The sequence below is a fragment of the Miniopterus schreibersii genome (genome assembly GCF_964146895.1).
Source record: "Miniopterus schreibersii genome assembly, chromosome: 19".
NCBI lineage: Eukaryota > Metazoa > Chordata > Mammalia > Chiroptera > Miniopteridae > Miniopterus > Miniopterus schreibersii.
In genome coordinates, this window is record NC_138119.1 from 11,669,598 (window position 1) to 11,691,128 (window position 21,531).

General features: G+C 40.0%; 1 protein-coding gene across 5 annotated transcripts; it reads right to left on the reverse strand.

The window, feature by feature from the left end:
- Positions 1-1,121: 1,121 nt before the first annotated feature.
- On the reverse strand, positions 1,122-21,521 carry GABPB2 (GA binding protein transcription factor subunit beta 2). Of its 5 annotated transcripts, none has more exons than XM_081122353.1 (9): positions 21,379-21,519; positions 18,649-18,788; positions 16,297-16,464; positions 15,584-15,778; positions 13,078-13,216; positions 7,131-7,247; positions 5,159-5,344; positions 3,103-3,242; positions 1,136-2,954 (listed from the first exon to the last, which is right to left on the reverse strand). In XM_081122353.1, the coding sequence occupies exons 2-9, from the start codon at positions 18,754-18,756 to the stop codon at positions 2,649-2,651; spliced, it is 1,359 nt and encodes a 452-aa protein (XP_080978479.1). In that variant the 5' UTR covers positions 18,757-18,788; positions 21,379-21,519; the 3' UTR covers positions 1,136-2,648. The 5 variants fall into 5 exon arrangements, with proteins under 5 accessions (XP_080978482.1, XP_080978481.1, XP_080978479.1 ...); XM_081122354.1 differs by having other exon boundaries at positions 18,649-18,756; positions 21,379-21,469; XM_081122352.1 differs by lacking the exon at positions 21,379-21,519 and adding an exon at positions 20,644-20,695 and having other exon boundaries at positions 18,649-18,756.
- Positions 21,522-21,531: the final 10 nt, after the last annotated feature.

The window sequence follows — 21,531 nt, forward strand, 5'->3', positions numbered from 1 at the left end:
ATTTGGGGAATAGGATTAAGATCAAAATGCAAAGATCGAGTATAAAAGTCCTATGTTAATACTGATACTATTAAAGCAGCTTTACTTTAACGTTAGGCAACCATCCTAGGCTCCAGGTCTCTTCTGTTCAAGTACCAATTCTGAACCACTTGTCTGTATTTGATTCTCTGTAACCCAACCTTGCCAAAGGCGAGGTGGAATCCCCTAACCCAGAAGATCTAGCAACATTTTCCCAACTCCCATGGCTGATCCCGAAAGAAATGCAAAAATCATAAAATGGTATTGCCATTAATGCATTTAGTGTTTAACTTCTAACTACTTCAAGGGATCCTGACTTACCATTCTCTCCACAGCAACACAACTGGAGACCAAATCTTATTTCCCTTCTCTAGGATGCTAAAAGGTCTATTCCAAGTAAATAGAAACAAATACCTTTTTGCTACCCACCCCTTTCCAGACATTTCCCTTCTTTCTCTCTCCCTATCCCAACCTCTCCTTTAATCCCAATCTCAGGGACCCCATCATCAAAAATGACTTGGGCTGTATTCAAGATTTTTTTGTGTATAGGAATGATAGCTTCCTATAGAAAGATAATAAGAACTGATAAACAGTTCACCAAAACAGTAGGGACTCTGTATGCTCAAAAGGGAATGTTAGATAGAAACTCCCCACTCCCCACTCCAGGAAAGGAAAAAAAGAATTAAAGTCAACATATACACCAAGAACACAAACAAAACACATCTAAAATGACACTTGGTCCATCTATAGTTAAGCTAAGGCTCTGAAATGGCACACAATAGCAGCTTATTGTTAGCACCTGGTTCACAAAAGGACTTAGAAAAACATACACTGCATTTCTCCATCTTCCCCAACAGCCCAGAGGAATCTCGAGCCGGCTGGGAAGTGCTCAGTACTCATGTCCATGGGGAAAACCCAGCCAAGGTGGCCAATTGTCAAGATTAATTTCAAAACTGACATTTTTGCCTAGAAGCCTCTAATAGCCAATTCTGTTCGTGAAATTTAGTTTGGGGATTTGTGCTTTCAGTTTATTTTGAGCCCCAAATGGTTTTTCACCTCTAGAAAATTGTGGCAAATCACTTCACTAATCAAGATAAAGAGAACCATATTAACTGTCAAATTTTATTCCAAATTAAAAATGTATGTTTTCCCCATGATCGCTAATTAAGAAAACCATATTCTAAACAGTAATTCAAATGTTTACTTGGCACATCTCCCTCTGGTTTCTTCTTGTCATTTACAACAAAGCAAGCAAGCAAGTGAAGAATGATGAGGGCCCTATTTCAAAGGCATAACCTCTGTAACGTAACCTCTCCACCACCTCTCTCTCCATCCATATTTCCCCTTCTTTTGAAAAATCTCCAAACTGGCACACAAAGAAACCAAGCGATGAAACACTTTTCAAAAGTGTCTAGGCAAAGGGGGCAGGCATAGTGGGAGAGAAGGGAGTAAGGCAGACGAAGCATCTTGCCAGAATCTTTGGTTCCTTACTCTAGGCACTGATAGTTTTTATTCCCTTCGCCAGGACACACTGAGAGCCTATAAGGCACAAAAGCTCTGCATAAGGTTCTTCCTTAAGGAAACAGGGCAATCTACTCATCCCAAATCAAATGCCAACAAAACTACACAACATCTTCAACATTCATCTCTCCCTCCCCCTTTCTTTTATTGTATATAATAGGATACCATGTAAGCTCCACAGAAAGGCACACTTAGAAAGCTCAACGAAATTTTATAAAATAAAGAATTGCTATTAAAGCTTGATATTACATAAATAAATTTTTGAAAGCAAGTTGTTCTAACAACGGACTACCATCCTGATTGCAATTTTGTAAAATCCAGCCAGAGCAAAGTTTGCATCTCAACAGCAGATTGTTTCATAACCCCAACAAGCCTCTTTTTGGCCACTTTCCAGCATTGTGAAAGCACAGCCTGGAGGATTTTGGATTTATATACACTTCTCCACATAAACTAGTTTTCTTTCCAGTTTTCAAAAATTATATCTCAGTTTCTTAACTGGCAGCTAAGCTATGGACATACAATGGATGCAAATTTAGTCAGGCAATCACAAATTCCTTTTCAGTGAAATCAACTCAGGATAGTGGGGAGCACCTGATCCTTTGGAAGTGGAATATATTCTTTTCTCTTCCCCAAAGCTTGTTCCTAACCTCCTTCCCAATTAGTTTTCTTCTGTAACAGACACCATCATAAATCTAAGGCAATGTCTCTGGTCACTTGACGGTACAACTATTAAAGGATCTGGGTGGGTCCAATTAGGAATGTTATCTTAAAAAATCTTTTGATAGGAAGTAAAATCTTTTGATAAAAAGTCAGTTTTTTAAAAACAATCAACCTACAACATGCAGCATTCTTTTACCTCTTATGTTTAAAGCAGTGATGTCGCTGAGAAATTTGGTCCTTATTTTTTTGGCCTCTCAGAAGAACTGTTCCCTAAATTTGGCTTTGATTTTTCCAGTTGCATAGAGAGCCTTCCTGAGCCCAAGCATTGTACCCTGTTACAGTTTTCTTCTTAAGGACATTCTTAATTTTAAAACAAGGTTTGTCCTCTGCATTTTCTTTTAAAAAAAGAGGAAAAAGATGGACACAGTACAAACTGTGGCCCTTGTGCTTTAAGAGGAAACAGTTTCCATGGAAACTCCAGGGTGAGGCTCGGGGGTCCCTCCGGCCCCAGTCGCTTCCGTCCCTCTCTCTTCCATCTCCCCCTCTGTGACTACTACGGCGTCCACCTCGGCCACCTCTTCGAGCACAGCGAAGTCGACGCCGACCCCGTTGGGCTGCTGCCGGGCCATGGCCTCCAGCTTGAGGCGGTACTGCTCGGCCTCCTGCTCCTTCTTCAGCAGCTGGTGCCGGTACTCCTGCGCCCTGCGGTTGGCCTCCTGGAGCTGCTGCTGCAGGAGCTCTCTCTCCGTGCCCTCCTGTGGAAGTAAACCGGCAGCCACCAGGTAAGAGCTCCGATAGCAGGTTATCCAGAGAGCACACAAAAGGGTGAAAGGGTTCAGGCCTTAGAAGTTCTGGCTTTTCTTTCTTCCCCCTCTCTTCCCTCCACACTGCTAAAAACGTTACCTTGCTTTCCTCCACACTGTCTGCCATCTCTTCTACCCTTGGTTTCTTCGTCAATGGCAACTGCAACTTCTCTGCTGCTTCTTCCTCTTCTTCTTCAATTATAGTCTCCTCTGCAACCTGACCAGCAGGTACAGTTAGAACTACAAGCCAAAGGACATCAATTGGAGGTGATGAATACATTGTAAAACAAAGAGGGTTTGCTTGCTTTAAATGAGAAAATAAACTGAAATGTATTCTTTGAGATCTTATTTTTCATATGCCTTTGGAATTTAGAATCAACAGGTTAGTCCTGGCCCTGCAGAGAGAAACAGAAAGGATTAGAGAGGCACTAAGAAGGCCTCTGAAAGGAAGGGTGGAGACTGACAGGTTTGGAAGCCATGCAGTTAAGACCCAGGTCTGAGACTCTTATATAAAGACGTAAGGATCTATGACCAATTAGATATAATTCTGTAGGAATAACTTGTCTAAAGAATGCTGATGTCTTCACATAAGATTTTCGTTTGCATGTTTCTCTCTCTCCCCCTCCCTTTCCCTTCCTGTCCAAAATCAATAAAAAATAATAAATTTTAAAAATTTCCCTGCAGATAATTCACAAAATCTCAGCTTTTCTTTTTTTTAGATTGATTTGGGTGGGGGGGGAGGAAGAAAGAAAGGGGGAGAGAGAGAGAGGGAAAGAAACACTGATTTTTGGTTGTTGTTCCACTTATTGATGCACTCATTGGTTGATTCTCATATGTGCCCTGACTAGGAATCGAACCTGCAACTTTGGCATATCTGGACAACATTCTAACCAACTGAACTACCCAGCCAGGGCTAAACACATTTTTTAAAAGTAGTGTAGTCCATCCAAGTAAAGCCTCAAATTTTATTTTGAAAAATATATCTTTATTGATTTCAAAAAGAGGAAGGGAGAGGGAGAGAGAAAGAGAAACATCAATGATGAGGGAGTCATTGATCGGCTGCCTCCTGCACACCCCCTACTGGGGATCGAGCCCACAACCCGGGGGAATGTGGCCTGACCAGGAATAGAACTGAGATCTCCAATGCTCAACCACTGAGCCATGACAGCCAAGCAGGTTTTTTAAGTTTTTTTTTTTTAATCCTCACCTGAGGATATTTTTTTCCATTGCTTTTCCAAGACAGTGGGGCGGGGGGGAGAAGGAGAAGGAGAGAGAGAAATATTGATCTGAGAGACACACATCGATTGGTTGCCTCCAGCATGGGCCCCAACTGAGGCCAGGGATTGAGCCTGCAACTGAGGTACATGCCTTTGGCTGGAATCAAACCCAGGACCTTCAGTCCACAGGCCGAAGCCCTAACTACTGAGCCAAACCAGCTAGGGATAAAGTTCTTTTTAATGTTTTTTTCTTATTTTTTATTATTGATTTTTAGATAGAGAGGAAGGGAGAGGGAGAGAGAGAAATATCGATGAGAAACATCCATCAGCTGCCTCCTGCATGCCCCCTACCAGGGATCGAGTCCAAAACCCAGGTATGTGCCCTGACTGGAAATCAAACAGGCAACCTTTCAGTGAACAGGAGGAGACCCAACCAACTGAGCCACACCGTCCAGTGCTAGAAAAAGAACTTTTTAACCAAAAGGTATGTGCATCATTAATAGTGATAGATATTGCCAATTGCTCTTTAGAGGATGCATTAATTTACTCACTGGTGATTTATTAGAGTGCGTGTTTCTCCACACCCTTGACAACATAATGTTACAATGGTATCTCAGTGCAGTATTTATTTACATTTCTCATGCTATAAATGAACATATTGAACACATTTTCAAAAACTATCAGTATTTTCTTTTCTGTGACCTACGGTTCATGTTATTTGCTCTACCAGATTATGGTTTTTATTCACAAATTTTATATATATTAGGGAAATGTGCCTTTGCCAGCCTGGTTTCTTTTTCTTTTTCAGAGCTTTTTAACCTCATTTGGCATCTGGCATTCTCCGATTCTCACTACTCACCTAATATTGTCTCATTTTTACAGGAAAGTTGAGTGTCTAAAACATCTTTTCATAAACAATTGTCTAATGTGATAACTCACCTTGTTGTCCATCTTGCATAGTTACAATAAATGGCTGGCCAATGCCTCCAGTAGGGATTGCAGTTTGGATATTACCCAGAGGCACTCCATCGGTCACTATGGTGATCACCCTTTGGCCTCCACTCCCCACCACTTGTTGGATTGATGAGTCAACAGAATTTCCTTCTATAATTTCCTCTGAATTAGCTAGAGATGGCAAAAGTAAATTTAAAATTTTAGCTTTTTTAAAAATAGAAGTATAGTAATTTCAGCCTCCTTGAAATTGATAATACTGAGGATAGGAAAACTTGAAAAAGTTAGATTTAACAGTGTACAAGAGCAAGCTCTGACAATACTAAGTCAGAGGAGAAAGAAATAAAGAATGCATTAAATGTATTTTCTAAAAAGTTTTCATTGAGATGTTAATAGCTTTCACTAAAGATGTGTTCTATGTACAAATATATTCTCAAAATTCTGGTTTAAACATGCTTAGACTTTTTTGTTTGTTTTGTAGGAAGTATCAGAGACCCCAACAAGCTAATGAGCACTGTGATTCTCCAATATGGGATAAGTAAGGTATGAGTTTCCCAAACATATTTGATCTTACAACACTTTTTTGCAGGAAGCATCTTGAAAGTCAAAATCAATGGAGCTTAGAAAAATAACTATAAGTTAGAGTAGATCTATTGCTATAAGAAAATAGAGGCATTTAATAGTGAATTAACAATATGTTGTCAGAGCATTAAAGAAGTTTGACAGACAAAAATGATAGGTGGTTTCTTCCGTTTGACAGATCAATAATATTAACAGCAACTAACACTGATTATTTACTATGTGCCAGCACCTTTCTGAGAAGTTTACATGTATTATGTTGAGTCAAGATTTTCAGTTTGGTTAGTAAATGTCCCCAATAACTATTAGGGGAAACAATTCCTACCACTATGGAATTCCTCTACCTAAAGAATCACAAGTAGAACTTTGCAGTAAGTGGGGTATGGACTATCCATATGAGATATATCCATGTAATTCAACGGAAATAGAGCATTCACACCCTTTAGCAACAAAGAACAGTTAAACGTTAATAGCTGAAAGGACCCTAATAATCCAACCATTATGCTTGAAACAAGGAAACTGAGACCTGAAAAAGAAACGTATTCAAGTTCAAAGAGCAAATCAAAAGAAAACAAACACAAGTTTAATATATTGCTTCACTTCTGCCATGCTGCTCACCCATACACATTTAAGTAGAGGTCTTTTTGATTGCTGCCAGTTGGAAAAACAGGATTGGAAGAATGTTCTCACTACCCAAATGTCAATGGCAGAAAGAAATTAGAACAATCTGCTTTTGTTTTGGATGGAGTACTCTGTAGAGGGTTCCAGAAAGACTCCTAGATGACTATTTAGCCCTACCTACAACTATCTGCCCCTACCTATATGAAGCCCTCGGCATTTTCCCAATAGGTCACTATCTCTAAGTGAGTTAAAATCTTTTTGTTTTAAATATCAGAACTATACAGCATGTATCTGCCCAATTCCATTGCAAATACCAACAGAACACCTCCAGTGGAAAAAAACCCAAACCAAGTTGAAATACAAAGGATGTGACAGTGAGAGAGAGAGGTAGCAGTCCCATGTATTTTGATGCTTTAATATAATCCAAGCTAGCTTGGCTGCTATTTTGAATCACTATGATAGCATCAGTCAAAACATAACAGAGTATTTCCAAAAAGTCTGCTAATATAAGACTCAATATTTCAACCTGAAGCAAGTGGAGTCAGGGCAAACAAAATCAAAAGAAAACTTAGTCATTCTCCGATAGAGTTCAGCCATCTGATTATATCACAGTGATTTTTCTGATGCTCCATGACTCTACATCCTTTTTCCTAGCTGTTTCTAACCATAATTCTTTAATATTTCCTGCAAATTAAATCTGCTGGAGATTTAAAAACAAAAGAGGAAATGGTGATTCAACCAGCAGATATCCCTTACCTACCTGTGGCTCTGTGTGAGTTGGAGAGGGGAGCTGATGCCTCAGCAAGAGCTGCAAGGGTGGCCAGCACTGAGGTGGTAGAATTTGAGAAGTGTACTGTTGAGGAGGCATGGGGGTCACCTATTTCAGTAAAAAAGGCAAATGAGGTCGAGCAGAGAGAATAAACTGAGATGAACTAAAATGAATTGAGATGTCTTATTATATCAAAACCTCAGCTTTTCAGTCCAAGGCTCTTAATCCTGATCTCTAATACAAACTGATTAAACCAATTATCACGGTGTTAAATGTCTTTTTTTTTTTTTAAATATATCTTTATTGATTTCAGAGAGAGGAAGGGAGAGGGAGAGAGAGATAGAAACATCAATGATGAGAGAGTCATTGATCGGCTGCAGCCCGCAACCCGGGCATGTGCCCTGACCGGGAATCGAACCCTGATCGCCTGGATCCTAGGTCGACGCTTTAACCACTGAGCCACGCCCAGACGGGCGTTAAATATCTTAAGATTAAAAAGTTTTCCCTTTAAAGTGGACTGAAGTAATATGCTTGGTGTAGGGCCACATATTCCCTTCATTTGCTTATCCTCTGGGCCAGGCCAACGCTGAACATTAGCAGCTAACAGACCAAGAGTGCCGTGCACTTCCTAGGCTGGCTGTACAGAGCTCTCCGTGGCAGGAGGCAGTAAGCATATGAAGTATGCCTCACTCCAGCTAAGCAGTGATGAGGGGAGAGGCCCCTCCTGGGCTTTACTTGACCTACTACATTTACTCATCAGCTAGATAGGAGAGAAGAATAGGACTGACCTCTAGTGTGGGAACAGTTAAAAACCTGAAGTTTCACATATTGAATATCAAAGGTAGCACAATCAAGTAATGCTAAAAAAAAATAATCATCTACTTTAGTTATGTCATGATATACTTTAAAAAAAAATAGTATATAACTAAACATTTTATTTTATTTTTAATTTTTTAAATATGTTTTTATTGATTTCAAAGAGAGGAAGGGAGAGAGAGAGGGAGATAGAAACATCAATGATGAGACAGAGTCATTGATCAGCTGCCTCCTGCAGGCTCCCCACCAGGGATCCCGCATGTACCCTGACTGGGAATTGAACCATGACCTCCTGGTTCATGGGTCGACACTCAACCACTGAGCCACCGGCTGGGCATAATGCGCTTTTAAAAAAAATTCTGTTCATAACTTTTTTGTCTTATATCTGCTATATATTTTTTAATATATCTTTATTGATTTCAGAGAGAGGAAAGGAGAGGGAGAGAGGGAGATTGAAACATCAGTGATCAGCTGCCTCCTGCAGGCCCCCAACTGGGGATGGAGCCTGCAACCTAGGCATGTGCCCTGACTGGGAATTGAACCCTGATCACCTGGATCCCAGGTCGACGCTCAACCGCTGAGCCATGCCCAGCTGGGCTATATCTGCTTTTCTTACAGCTAAGTTCTAAGAGGGAAGTGCATTAGATCTGGCAACAGGCACGCCTAACTTTATGAACTAAAAGTATTACTCAACAGTTTTGCATAAATCTAACTTTTATAAAATGAATTGCATTTCCATATTTCAAAGATATTTATTGTGCCAGTTATAAATTTATTGCCTCAGTACCAAATCCACCCTTCTTTGCCCTTCCTTGTGATACTGAAGCTGGACTCCATAAACATTTCTTGTCAGCTGGCATGAAATTAAGTTTTGTCATATAGAAGTAGTGGATGCTCCCTATTTTGTTTAGTCCTGTATTCTTTAGGGTTCTCCATTCCTCTTAGTAGTTGATCCACTCTTACTAATAATTCTTTATAAGTTATACATATAAGTTTAGAAATTATATACACAAAATGTATACATACTTTGAATAATTATTAATTCCAATGGGTTAAAGAAAGAAATGTCAACTGAGCTATCAGCTGTTAAGTATGCAAACACCTGCCCAGCCAGGTGTGGCTCAGTGGTTGAGCATCGACCTAGGGACCTAGGATCCAGGAGATCGAGGTTCGATTCCTGGTCAGGGCACATGCCGGGTTGTGGGCTCAATCCCCAGTTGGGGGCGTGCAGGAGGCAGCTGATCAAGGACTCTCATTATTGATGTTTCTATCTCTCCCTTCCTCTCTCTGAAATCAATAAAAACATATTTTAAAAGAAAAATACTTAAGGACACTCCTATGTAACACTCTGTAATAAATCCTCCCACAGAGCGAAGAGTCCTCTTCTGATGTGATTACTCTAGGTAACCTAACTTATTTATAAATTTAAATTTTAGAAGGTTTTCCTTTAAAAGGTGGATTACATATGTAGTACTCCTCATAGCTGCAAACTATCTTAATCAAAGCTTTTGGATGATGACTGTAGGAGTGGACATAGTGATGATATCTCTATTTTATTCTAATTATCATAAAATACTCGGGGAACCAAATGGTCTGAGTGGAACACAGTACTTGACCTCCAGAAAGAAGCCCATGTCTATTTAATGACTTCATGCAGCCTATTCCCTAGATCCAGCCTATTCCCTAATTTTTCTGCTTAGTTCATGCTTTTCTCATCACCCAGTCTATCATATCATAACAAATGCTGACATAAGAACTAACAAATGAAAACAACAAGGTACAAGTGACTTTTAGATATATGTATACTCATGAAAGTTGGACTATATGTGATAGTCACTAGCAATAAAAAAACAAGGCTGTTATATTTTACCAGAGCATTAATATGATGATCCCAACCTAAGGGTGCTCTCCGTTTTGTTTTGTTTTTTAATCCTCACCTGATAATATTTTTTCCCTATTGCTTTTCAGAGGGTAGAAGGGGGAGGGGGGAGGGGGGGAGGGGAAGAGACAGAGAGGGGGAGGGGGGATAGGGAGAGAGAGAGAGAAAAAGAGAGGGAGAGGGAGAGAGGGAGGGAAGGAGGGAAGGAGGGAGGGAGGGACACACATGGTTGGCTGCCTCCTGCACACACCCGGACAGGGGGGCCAGGGATTGAGCCTACAACGGAGGTACATGCCCTTGGCCAGAATCGAACCTGGGACCCTTCAGTCCAAGGGCTGATGTTCTAACCACTGAGCAAACCAGCTGGGGCTCCTTTTTGTTTTTAAATCCTCACTTGAGGATATGTCTTTTTATTGATTTTTAGAGAGAGGAAAGGACAGAGAAAGAGAAACACTGATGTGAGAGAGAAACATTGATTGGTTGCCTCCTGTGCACACCCCGACCAGGGATTGAAACCACAACCTAGGTATGTGCCCTACATGGAATTGAAACCTGTAACCTAAAACCTTTTGGTGTACAAGACTTCAATCCAACCAACTGAACCACCTGCCAGGGCAGTAGTCTCCTTTTAATTGAAACATAATGACTCACCCACCTTCCTCTCAATAAAAATGAACATTTGTGAAAAATCAGGTTTAGTGTTCTGACATACACAGTTGAAATTGAAAAGAAACAATGCAAGTGACCTATTTAGACTTATCCCAGGGAGTTCTAGGAAAATAAAGTACTGTATTGCTTAATAATGTTGTTTCCTTCTCTTCAATATAAGACATCAGATAAAGTAAGATGTGCATGATTTTTGGAAGGGAAATGGCACTATCAGTGACAATCCTTGTTACCTATTCAAAACATGACATATAGCCTGGCCAGGCGTGCCTCAGCGGTTGAGCATCGACCTAGGATCCAGGAGATCGAGGTTCGATTCCTGGCCAGGGCACATGCCCAGGTTGCGGGCTCAATCCCCAGTAGGGGCCGTGCAGGAGGCAGCTGATCAATGATGACTCTCTCATCATTGATGTTTCTATCTCCCTCTCTCCCTTTCCCTTCCTCTCTCTGAAATCAATAAAGATATATTAAAAAGAAAGTGACATATAAATAAATTCTTCAGGCCAGGACTTAGGGGAGTGTGCTATGGTAGGCTAGACAGTCTCACTAAGTTAGTAAACTAGATCCAGAAAACTAAGTAATTTGTCCAAGGTGAGGCAGCTAATGAGTATCAGAGCCCCGACAAAAACCTAATTCATTAGATTCTGAGCCTGTACTCTTTATGAACCAATACAAAGCTATTTATGTTTGACTTTGGAGTGAATCTTATGATTCTACAGAAACAGGAAATTCATCTTCGTAACTGTTTTGCCCTGATGTTTAAATATAGTCTGCCTTCCTAAATCATTGCAATTTGTTGGTAGTACTGATGACTCACACCTTTAGTCACAAATGGAAAATTGAAAGCAAACTTTCTAATCTGGATTTTTGGTATTAAAAATATATACCAACGTGATACTCCTAGGGATACTTTCAGTTAATTCTTAAAAATATTACTGGATGGGAAACAAGAAATTCACCCACTATTCAGGAAAAGAAAATCCTTTAACCCAGCTGAGTAACACAACTTGAATGTGTCTAATAACTTTTCTTATATCTACACTGATTAAGCTTCAAGTAGGCCAATCGCCCAAAGGTGGAGAGCTAGGTAGAACTACTTTGTGGTTAAGATGGCATTGGAGAGATCAGCTTTATTATGGGATGGTTTAGTAATTTCAATTTGTAGCTGTCAACATATGGAAGAGAGAAAGAAGAACAGGTTTGTCAAAAGTAAAATGATAAACCTGATATTAGCCCAGGGAGCCAAGGCTAAGTATCTCTATCCTGAATGTCTTCAATTTTGATAATCATTCCAGATTAGGGTCTAGAGAATTGCAGTAGTTAGACTAAAGATGAACTCTAGTCTTTTCACATGTTTGTGAACATATAACATTATTGGCTTCTAAAGACTTTTGGATTATAAAAGCACTTGTTCTAATCAGTGTGGTCCAAAAGGCTGTGAATGTTCTGATTACATGTGTATGTATTTATAAGCTAAATTGTTTTTAATCATTTAGCTAAAAGCAAAGTGATTTTAAATGAGTTAAAGAGCTATAAAATGAAGGTCACTACTGCCTCCTTGTGGATATGAAAGAATCCATCTTTACTGAGAAGTTAATTTTTACTTACCACTAGCTATTAAGGAAGCCCTGCTATAAAATGGACCCTGAAATACAAACTGTCGAAGTCTTACAATAACCTCATAAAGTAGATATATCACAATTTTATAAATTAGTAAAGAAGGCTTAGAGAAGTAGTTTTCCCACAGCCAAGTATCTAGTGAATTAATAAATTAGTATTTGAATGCAGATCTGAATGTACAATTCTATGTATATGCTCTTTCTATTTTACAACCCTGTCTCTCAATAACACTTCATTCAACATCTTCCTTTGATATTATATCAACTTAAATAGGAATACAATTGCCTATTTTTAAATGAAAGTCAGAAATAGGAAAAAAAACAAGAGTCAGCTAGAAAATTTATGTAAATGAGGATATAAGTTCCTTTGTTGTAAAACAAATATTTGTAAAGAGATGTTGAAAACAAGTTCAGTTTTCTCCTTTTTAGATAGATGTTTTTGTTAAAAACACACGTTTCAAAAGATCAACACCAGGTGCTTTTTTTGTTATTTTGTTGTTAAATGTATTCTCAAGAACAAACGGAGATTCTTATACTTTATTCAAATAATCACATGTACCTCTTTTGTATCAGCATTCCAACAACCACTTATGTTTCTTCTGCTTTATTTGTTACTGCTTTAGATTATGAATATTTAACTATCTTCCTTATCAGTACTATATTGAAGGACCCCTATATTTTCATTTTTTGGGTCAGGCATAACCCTTCAACAGATTAATGTGTAGAATATTTTACTTTTAACACAGTAAGTACCCAGGTAGGGATAACCCCTATGTATAATCTTCCCTTACCCTAGGAAGAATAAGTGCATTAGCTTTAAAATCTATTATAAATCCTCTATTTTGGGGGAAGATTTTAATAAAGGAATATCAGAGAGGCTATCTATCCATTTCACAGGAAAACCTGGGGTTCTGTTCATTTTAAGTCTAAAATAAATGCCACACTATCAGAATATTACCTGAGGTTGTTTTGGTGTTGGCTGAAGAAACAAGGCTAGCGAGGTTGACAACTTCTCCTGACGTGAAGATAAATGGGGTAGCCATAGTCACAGGGTTGGCTCTTTCAGGATTAGCATTCACCTGATTCTGCATTGCTTCCTATAAAACAAGATGGATATTTTAAAGTCAGAACACTTTTTAGCCTTAGTTATACAGTTACTAAGAGCCACCCCCACCCTCAATGCTCTATCAAGTAGAACTAGTTCTAGCACACAATGTCCCAGGGAGCTCAGAGTTCTCAATAAGACCAATGTTTATTTTTTGTTTTCCAACCAGGAAAACGGAGATGTTAAGTTGCTTTCTCAAACTTATTTCTTCTTTAGGAAAAAAGGTGTATTATGTGCAAAAACTTCTATACAATTCACTTAACCTCTCTGGAGCTTGTGTTTTTATTTGAAAAAATAAGGGGGGCAGCCTAAAAAGTAATTTCCAACAATAATATTCTATGATCCATTATCTACAAATCAATGCACTAGCAGGAGATCCCTACAGAGAATCTACAGACAAGAATATTCTTCAAAGTTTTGTCCAACAACTTGTTCCATTCTGCCACTGAAGAATTCCTCAGAGAATATATAACAAGCAAATAAATAAGTGCCAGATTTTAAAGTCTAGTTTCATATGCTGCACTTTGCTTCCAGGAATGTGTGTACAATTTTGGTGTAAGGAAACTTATCTTTATTTTCTTTTACTTTCAAAAGCAGTTTTCTACAAACATGGTCACTACTAAAAAAGTCCCAATTATGAAAGAGCTCTATACAAGGAATTGAAAGTTGAAGAGGATAACCAGTTTATAGGGAACCGTCTGTAAAAAACAACAAACAAGCCACTGAAAATACAGCAGAAATGTCTACCTATTTTTCATATATAATTATCCCCTTGACTAAGAGCTTCAGCCTGAAACAGATTATCCATTCTCTGGGTACTGTTAAATTCCTTCTTGAATATGCCCTTCTTCTATCCTATCACTTCCCTAACTCAAGCCCTCATTGGCTCTTGCCTAGCCTAATGCAAATCACTATATGGTTCTTTAATATTAAATCTTCTCTCTCCAGTCTGTATACCACACTCCAAATAATCACCTTTTTAAAAAAAGTCTAATCATATGGCCCTGGCTGGTGTGGCTTAGTTGGTTGGAGTGTCCTCTCATGCACCAGAAGGTCATGGGTTCAGTTCTTGGTCAGGGCACATACCTAGGTTGCGGTTTGATCCCCAGTCAGGGTGCATATGTGAGGCAACCGATCCATGTTTCTTTCTCACATTGATGTGTGTTTTTCTCTCTCCCTTCCTCCCTTTCTTAAAAAAAGTCTAATATCAATCATATATTTTAAACATTCTATTGGATTCCTATTACCCACAAAACAAACTCCTTTATATGCATGTAACACCCCTATGCTGAGAACCTGGCCTAACAAGTGTTAGCTCCCAAATTCCACTTCCCTTGCCCAGTCTCCAGTCACAGAACTACTTACTCTGAATATTCCATGTCCTTTCACACTTCTATGTCTCTGATTTGCTCTCTTTCTAGCCTAGAATATCACTGTCTCACTTCTCTGCCTACTTCTTCAAAATTCAGTTCAGATTCTATATCCACTTTAATTTTTGCCTTAAGCATCATTAATACTCCTTATTCTGTACTCCTGTAATAGTTGGTAGATATCTGTTTATCACCAGAGTATTGTCTAAACTTCATCACGCTAAACACTCCAAAGGCAGGGCATGTCCTATTCATCTTTGTATCTCTTATCCTGTTATTTCCTGATATACAAATGTTGGCTTAAGAAATTAATGGGTGGAATCATCACAGCTAACTTTTTTTTTTTTTAATCCTCACCTGAGGACATGCTTAGAGAGAAGAAAGGAGGAAAGGAGAGAGAAAGAAAAAAACATCGCTGTGAGAGAGAAACATTAATCGGTTGCCTTCTGTACATGCCCCAACTGAGGACGAACCCAAGACCCAGGTATGTGCCCTTGACTGGGAATTGAAATGGCAACCTTTCTGTGCATGGGACAACACTCAATCAACTGAGCTACTCCGGCTGGGCAGCTAGCTTTTAATTCTGAGACGGCTTCCCTTAATTCTGAGATGACTCAGTAGGCTTTAGGGCTATGTACTGTCTTACATCAGTTGATGTACATTCAGAAAACATAAAGAGGCTTTTAATATATTTCCAAGTCAAATTTAACTAGAAAGAAAAATTTTCATGGAGAAAAAAAATCATTCTAAAGCCAAATAAACCTTGTTTTTGTGTTGGCCACCAACATTGTTATTCAATCACTATGAGTAATTCAGGGCTTTGTAGAATGTATATGTTTTTAAATATACTAATGACACTAATCACAAGATTAAGGCACATTAGAAGTACTCTTTGATAAGACAGAAAACATTCAGTTTTGATTTAGCTCCCACAATAAATCCTTAACTTCAATTGAAGTATACTCTGGGGATTTAAAAAAAAACCAGACCTGAAGGATGACCAGAATCTCAGCGTTGTTCTTCTCCAGGGCTATGTCAAAGGCAGATTTATCAAACTTGCTAAAAGCATGGACATCAGCTCCATATTTAATAAGTAGCTCTACAACATCTCGGTGGTGGTACTCTGTGGCCCAGTGCAAAGCTGTCATCTTCAGCATATCCTTGGCATTCACATCTGCACCATTCTGTCATAGAAAAGTAATGTTTTCATACAGACACTGGTTATAGCAGCACAGGTGCAAGATCCCATCACCAATACAGAGAATTTCCATGGATAACACATATTCAAATTTAGATCAAATTTAAGACATACCAAAGGGAAAAACATTTCTCAAATTATCCTGATGTTGATAGACATAATACCTTCAATGAGTGGATCTTCTAAGGACATCACTGGGAAATTATAACAGATGGGAAAGGAAGGGTAAAAGAACAGAGTTTTGTTGCATTTATTAACAGAGCTGAGTGTCTGAAAAAATGGGGATAAATACAGAGAACACCTGCAGAAAGGAAATGAAAAAAAAAACACCCCAATAAAGTCTGTTTATCTTTCAAAAGATTGGAAAACAAAATTTTCATAGTCAATGCTATAAAATGTCCTCAACTTGATCTTCCCCAACTTAGTTTTCTACCACTCATTTAAGTAAGAAAGGGAGGTGGGTGTCCTTTTTACAATATAGACCCGCCACTATTCTAGCTTTACCCTAACAAGCAGTTCCACGATGTGTGCATGTCCATCAGCTGCAGCCATGTGCAAGGGGGTCCTGTCCACTTTGGTTCGGGCATCCCGGCTAACACCTGCTCGAAGGAGCACTTCTGCTGTGGAATAATGACCATACTGGGCTGCAAGGTGGAGGGGTGATGTTCCAAGCTGTGGGAAAATAATACTCATTGAATATCAACTGTGTGCAGACTCCTAAATCATTACTGGAGAGATACAAATGAACAAGAGGTGAGTTTTATGGTTCCTGCCTTTGGAGAGACAGCCTGGTTGGGTAGACAGGACTGAAGAAATAACTTAATTAAAAATTAATATACTAATAGAGAAATAAATATACCACCAATTAAACAAGTGCTAAATATAATAGATTTAAATCAGGTGGATTTATCAGGTCAGATTCCCTAAAGGACATGATTTGAAACAGGGTTTAGAAAAAGGTTAAAAAAATGGACAAACAAGATGATTCTGAGTCAGATAAAGGTTCAAAACAATTTTTAGGAAAAGGGCAGAGACTAGAAAGTTGCATGTGGAACTTGGGGTGCCAATTTGTTTGGAATAGAAGTTTGTTACCACAGTAAAGCAAAGCAAAAAAGACCAAGAAGAGGCAATAAAAATTTAGCAATTGAGTATCAACAGCAATTAGCAAGTCTGTATTATCTCAAAGTAAATCTTCTAAGAGTTATCAGCATCCACTTTCACCAGAATTCTATTCCTGGGTTTGTGTTATGCTCTTTATTTTAAGCCTATTTTGTTTATTCTTTGCTTTTTATATATTCAGCCTCTGTGCCTGACTGGATTTAATTCACATTGCTCTTTTCAGGTCTATTTATAGAAATGCTCATCTCATGGGTTTCCTTTCTTCCTTTTTGTGAGGTGCTAAGAACCTGCTGTCCTCAGTCCTGGCCTATGTGGCTCAGTTGGCTGGAGCGTCTTCCCGTGCACGGAAGGGCTGTGGGTTTGGGGCACCTGCAGAAAGCAACCAATCGGGGTTCCTCTCTCACACTGACGTTGCTCGCGCTCTCTCGCTCTCTCTCTCTCTCCCCCCCTCCTCCTTTCTCTCCTTTTCTCTCTCTCTAAAATCAATAAAGAAACATATCCTCGGGTGAGGATAAAGAGAGAGAGAGACTGTTGGCCCCTAAAGTTACGAATTAGCCACTCGAGAAAAGAGGACACTCATTCACTGTAGCCCACATTATAACCTGGACCTGGGTCTTCTAAAACTGCTCTCTGAGCTGGCTGTCTAGGATCATGAAATTATACCTTCCTCTTTAATGTTTTAGTTTTTAAAAATATTTTTATTGATCTTTACGGAGAGGGAGAGAGAGAAACAATGGTGTGTGATACATCGATTGATCGTTTGCCTCCTGTATGTCCCCTACTAGGGATGAGCCCACAACCTGGGCATGTACCAACTGGGAATCGAACTGGCAACCTTTTGGTGCATGGAACGATGCTCAACCAACAGCCATACTGGCCAGGTCCTCTTTAATATTTTTAAACAGTGGTAAGGCAAACACAATAGCTAGACTATTTCTTTTCTTTTTTCTTTTCTTTTTATTTTTTAGAGAGGGAGGAAGGGGGGGAAGAGAGAGAGAGAGAAATATCTATGTGAGAAAGACACCTTGATGAGTTTCCTCTTGTACGCACCCTGTCTGGGAATCGAACCTGCAACCTACGTATGAGTCCTGACCAGGAAATGAAGTAGCGACCTTCTGATGCTAGACTATTTTTATTAACTAGGACATTTTAGAGAAAAGAAAACAAGGAGTTTATTAGGCTAGAAATGCACTTTTATTATACTGATTGTTTAATTTCTAGCTAATTACAGAAGTGTATAACCCAAGTACACTCCAGGGAGAATTAAACTTTTAGAAAATACTCTGAAAAGCATTATAGAAAATCACAAGTATATAAGACCTTTACAATTACCACCTACATATCCACAGGAGATACTTCCAATTTGGAAAACTAAAAGAAAAAGAAAACCACATATTCAGGTGATAGAAAGAAAATAAAACTCTTGTGAGGAGAATGAGGCAGAAAGGGAATGAAGAAACATCAATAAAGTCTGCTAGCCTTTAAGAAAAGACTGGTTCCCTGGCCGGGTAGCTCAGTTGGTTAGAGCGTCGTCCCAATACTCCAAGGTTGCCGGTTCAATCCAGGGTCAAGGCACATACAAGACTCAACCAATGATGCATAAATAAGTAAATCAATAAATCAATGTTTCTCTCCCTCCCCTTCTTTTCCTCTCTCTCTCTCAAGTCAATAAATAAAAATATAAAAAAAGAAAAAGATTGGTAACAGCACACAGTGGGAATAATCGAGAGCGCTTACCCAGTCTGTGGTGAATGGAGCACCATTTGCCATCAATGTTCTCACTTCATCATCTTGGCCTTTTCTTGCTGCTTCTAGCAACCTTTTCCCCAAGTCCACCAAAGACATCTTTATGCATAGGAACAAAAGTTTTCAGGAAGCTGTAACTCAAACACAAGGAGAGCTGCCTAAAAATGTCTTTAGAAGACTCCTTGTACTTTAAAATACTTTTCAAGGTCACTATCGGGTAGGCATTTCTTTTCTACCTCATCATCTAACACTAACAATCAGATATTTGGGAAAGTTTCAGGCCCTAAACAACAGTTCCCTCGCTTCCAATCTCCAGAATAATACTTTGGAAATATGTGCAACACATCACATCACCACCTTTCTAGCTTAAGAGATCAATAAAACAACACTTCATCCTTTTGAAATGACCATGGGTAGAAATATGTTACAGGAAAGAATGACAGACAAACCAAAGTATATGGCAGACACTTCTTTGGAGTAAGTGGAAGTTATACTCACTTCCTCTCAGGTCCGAATTAGAATTACAACAAAATTATAGAACAACCAACCAACTGAAGACTAGCTGAACAGAAGTCTTATAACCAAGTATTTACAGAAGAAGTCACATGGAGACTGGACTATGTGACAGAAGAGCCACATGATGGAAGCAACCCAGATTCCTGAGTTGATTGAAAGAGACCTACTCAAGAAACATGGCACCTGCCCTAGCTGGGTTGGCTGTGGATAGAATGTCTGCCTGCTGACTGAAGGGTCCCCAGGTTCAATTCCTGCCAAGCGCACATACCTCAGTTACAGGCTCATGGGAGTGTACCAGAGGCAACCAATCGATATGTCTCTCTCACATCAATGTTTCTCTCTCTCTGAAAAAGCAATGGAAAAAATATCCTCCAGTGAGGATTAAAAAAAAAAAAAGAATTGTGGCGCCTACATTGGCCTTTGCACGATTAAAAGTAAACCTTTATTTCATTTTTTAAAAATCATGCAGGGGTAAAAGATTCATTCAAAGTGAAAAACAGATAAATTTTAGGGTAACAGTATAAAATTTCACTGATACAGTTTCTGATTTCTCATTGCAATTAACTTTTAAGGAAGTATCACTTGTGCCCTGGCCCGCATGCTTCAGTTTGTTGGGCATTGTCCAGTGTACTGGGAGGTTGCTGGTTTGATTCTGGTCACCAGCACATGCCTGGGTGGTGGGCTCCATCCCCAGTAGGGGTGTGTGCAGGAGGCAGCCAACTGATGTTGCACTCTCACACTGATGCTCTGACATGGATGTTTTTCTCTTTCCCTCTCCATTCCTCTCTCTAAAAATCAATAAACTATTAAAAAAAAAGATGTAGCCTAAGAGACAAGAGGGCAGTCTAGTTCTAAACTCTCTGATTACTAAAAAAAAAGGGAAAACATTCTTCCTTACTGTATGTCCTGCCACTTTCCCTACATATAAAGTGAAGAAACAAAAGTTGATTTAACTTGACCCTTAGGACTTTGAAGATGAACGAAACACCCCCTCCCGAACACACAAGAACTTTCAATAATCAATAGTGTTTTAATAATAGATGAAGTGCTTGAGCTCCTGACAAAGACAGTAATTAGAGAGTAAGTTGGCTGATATGGGAATTTGGGCAGGGCAGCTTTTTCATTGTTATCAAGGCATATATGAAAACAGATGCTTAAGAACATCTCTACTGAACTGGGTGAGTCAAATGGTATGTTGAAAATATGGTCCTAGATGGCCAAAAATATTGTTAAATTGTTGAAGGAAGCCATAGAGTGTCCTTTTCCACAGATGGGGGGGGAGGGAGAGAGGAAGAGGGGTAAGAGGAGAGAGAAAGGGAGAGAGGGAGAGAAGGGGGGGGAGAGAGAGGGAGGGATTCCTCCTGGGAAGGGAGAGAGTAATGGGGTGATCTCTGCTGGCTCAAGTAAAGCTGTGAGCAGAGAGAAGGCTAACGGGAAGAAGAATTGAAATTGAAGAAACCATGGTCTGACCTTTTTTTTCCTTTTTCTATCACACATGTCCCCACTGAGCCGCCAGCTGTACAAACAACTGTGTAAGAACCCGAGGCCCAGGCCCTGGTGGGGCAGCTCAATCGGTTAGGGCCTCCTCCGGATACGCCAAGGTTGCGCACTGATCCCCAGTTAGGGCACAAAGAAGCATCTACCAGTGAATACATAAGTAAATGGAACAACACAACAAATCGATGTTTCTCTTTCCCTTCCTTCCTCTCTCTTTAAAAAAAGGGACCTGGAGGAGGGGCCCTCAGACTCTGGTTCAGATTAGCGCGCTCACTAATAATCTTTAGGCTATTACTGGGGCGGGAATGAGAATCCCCGTTTTCTCCTCTGCCGCAAACCCTCCAGTTTCCCAGCTATGTTGTGTCTGCGGAGAAGAGTCACCCGGACAGGGTGTCACTCGGCCCGGGCTCAGCACTGCCCCCTCGTGGTCACCTCCGTGGCCTTGATTTCCCTTGGTCCAGCTCCCCAGCCCCAGGTCTTACACCCACCCCCTTCCTCACCTCCTCCCAGTCCCCTCCCCTTCCTCCCGGCAGCATCCCCTTCCTCTTCGTCCCCCTCCCCCAAGATCCCCCTCTCCGACGAAGGGGCGCCGCTCCGTCTGCACCCAGAAGTTCGGGGCTGGGCTGGGGAGCGGTGCGACTTTTCACCGCACTCTCCCTGCCGGCCCTGACGCCCCCCCGAGTCCACGCATCTCTCCTTCCCCCTCACCTCCTCGTCCGGGACGCTGCCGGCTGCGCTTTCGCCAAACCCGCCAGTTTGGTGCCGTTTCCTTCTCTAGTTTACAATGCCTGTCAGTGACGGTTACTTTTTGGCCTTTTCATATATGCATATTTTGGGGGCCTTTAACCCCCCTCGTGGAGA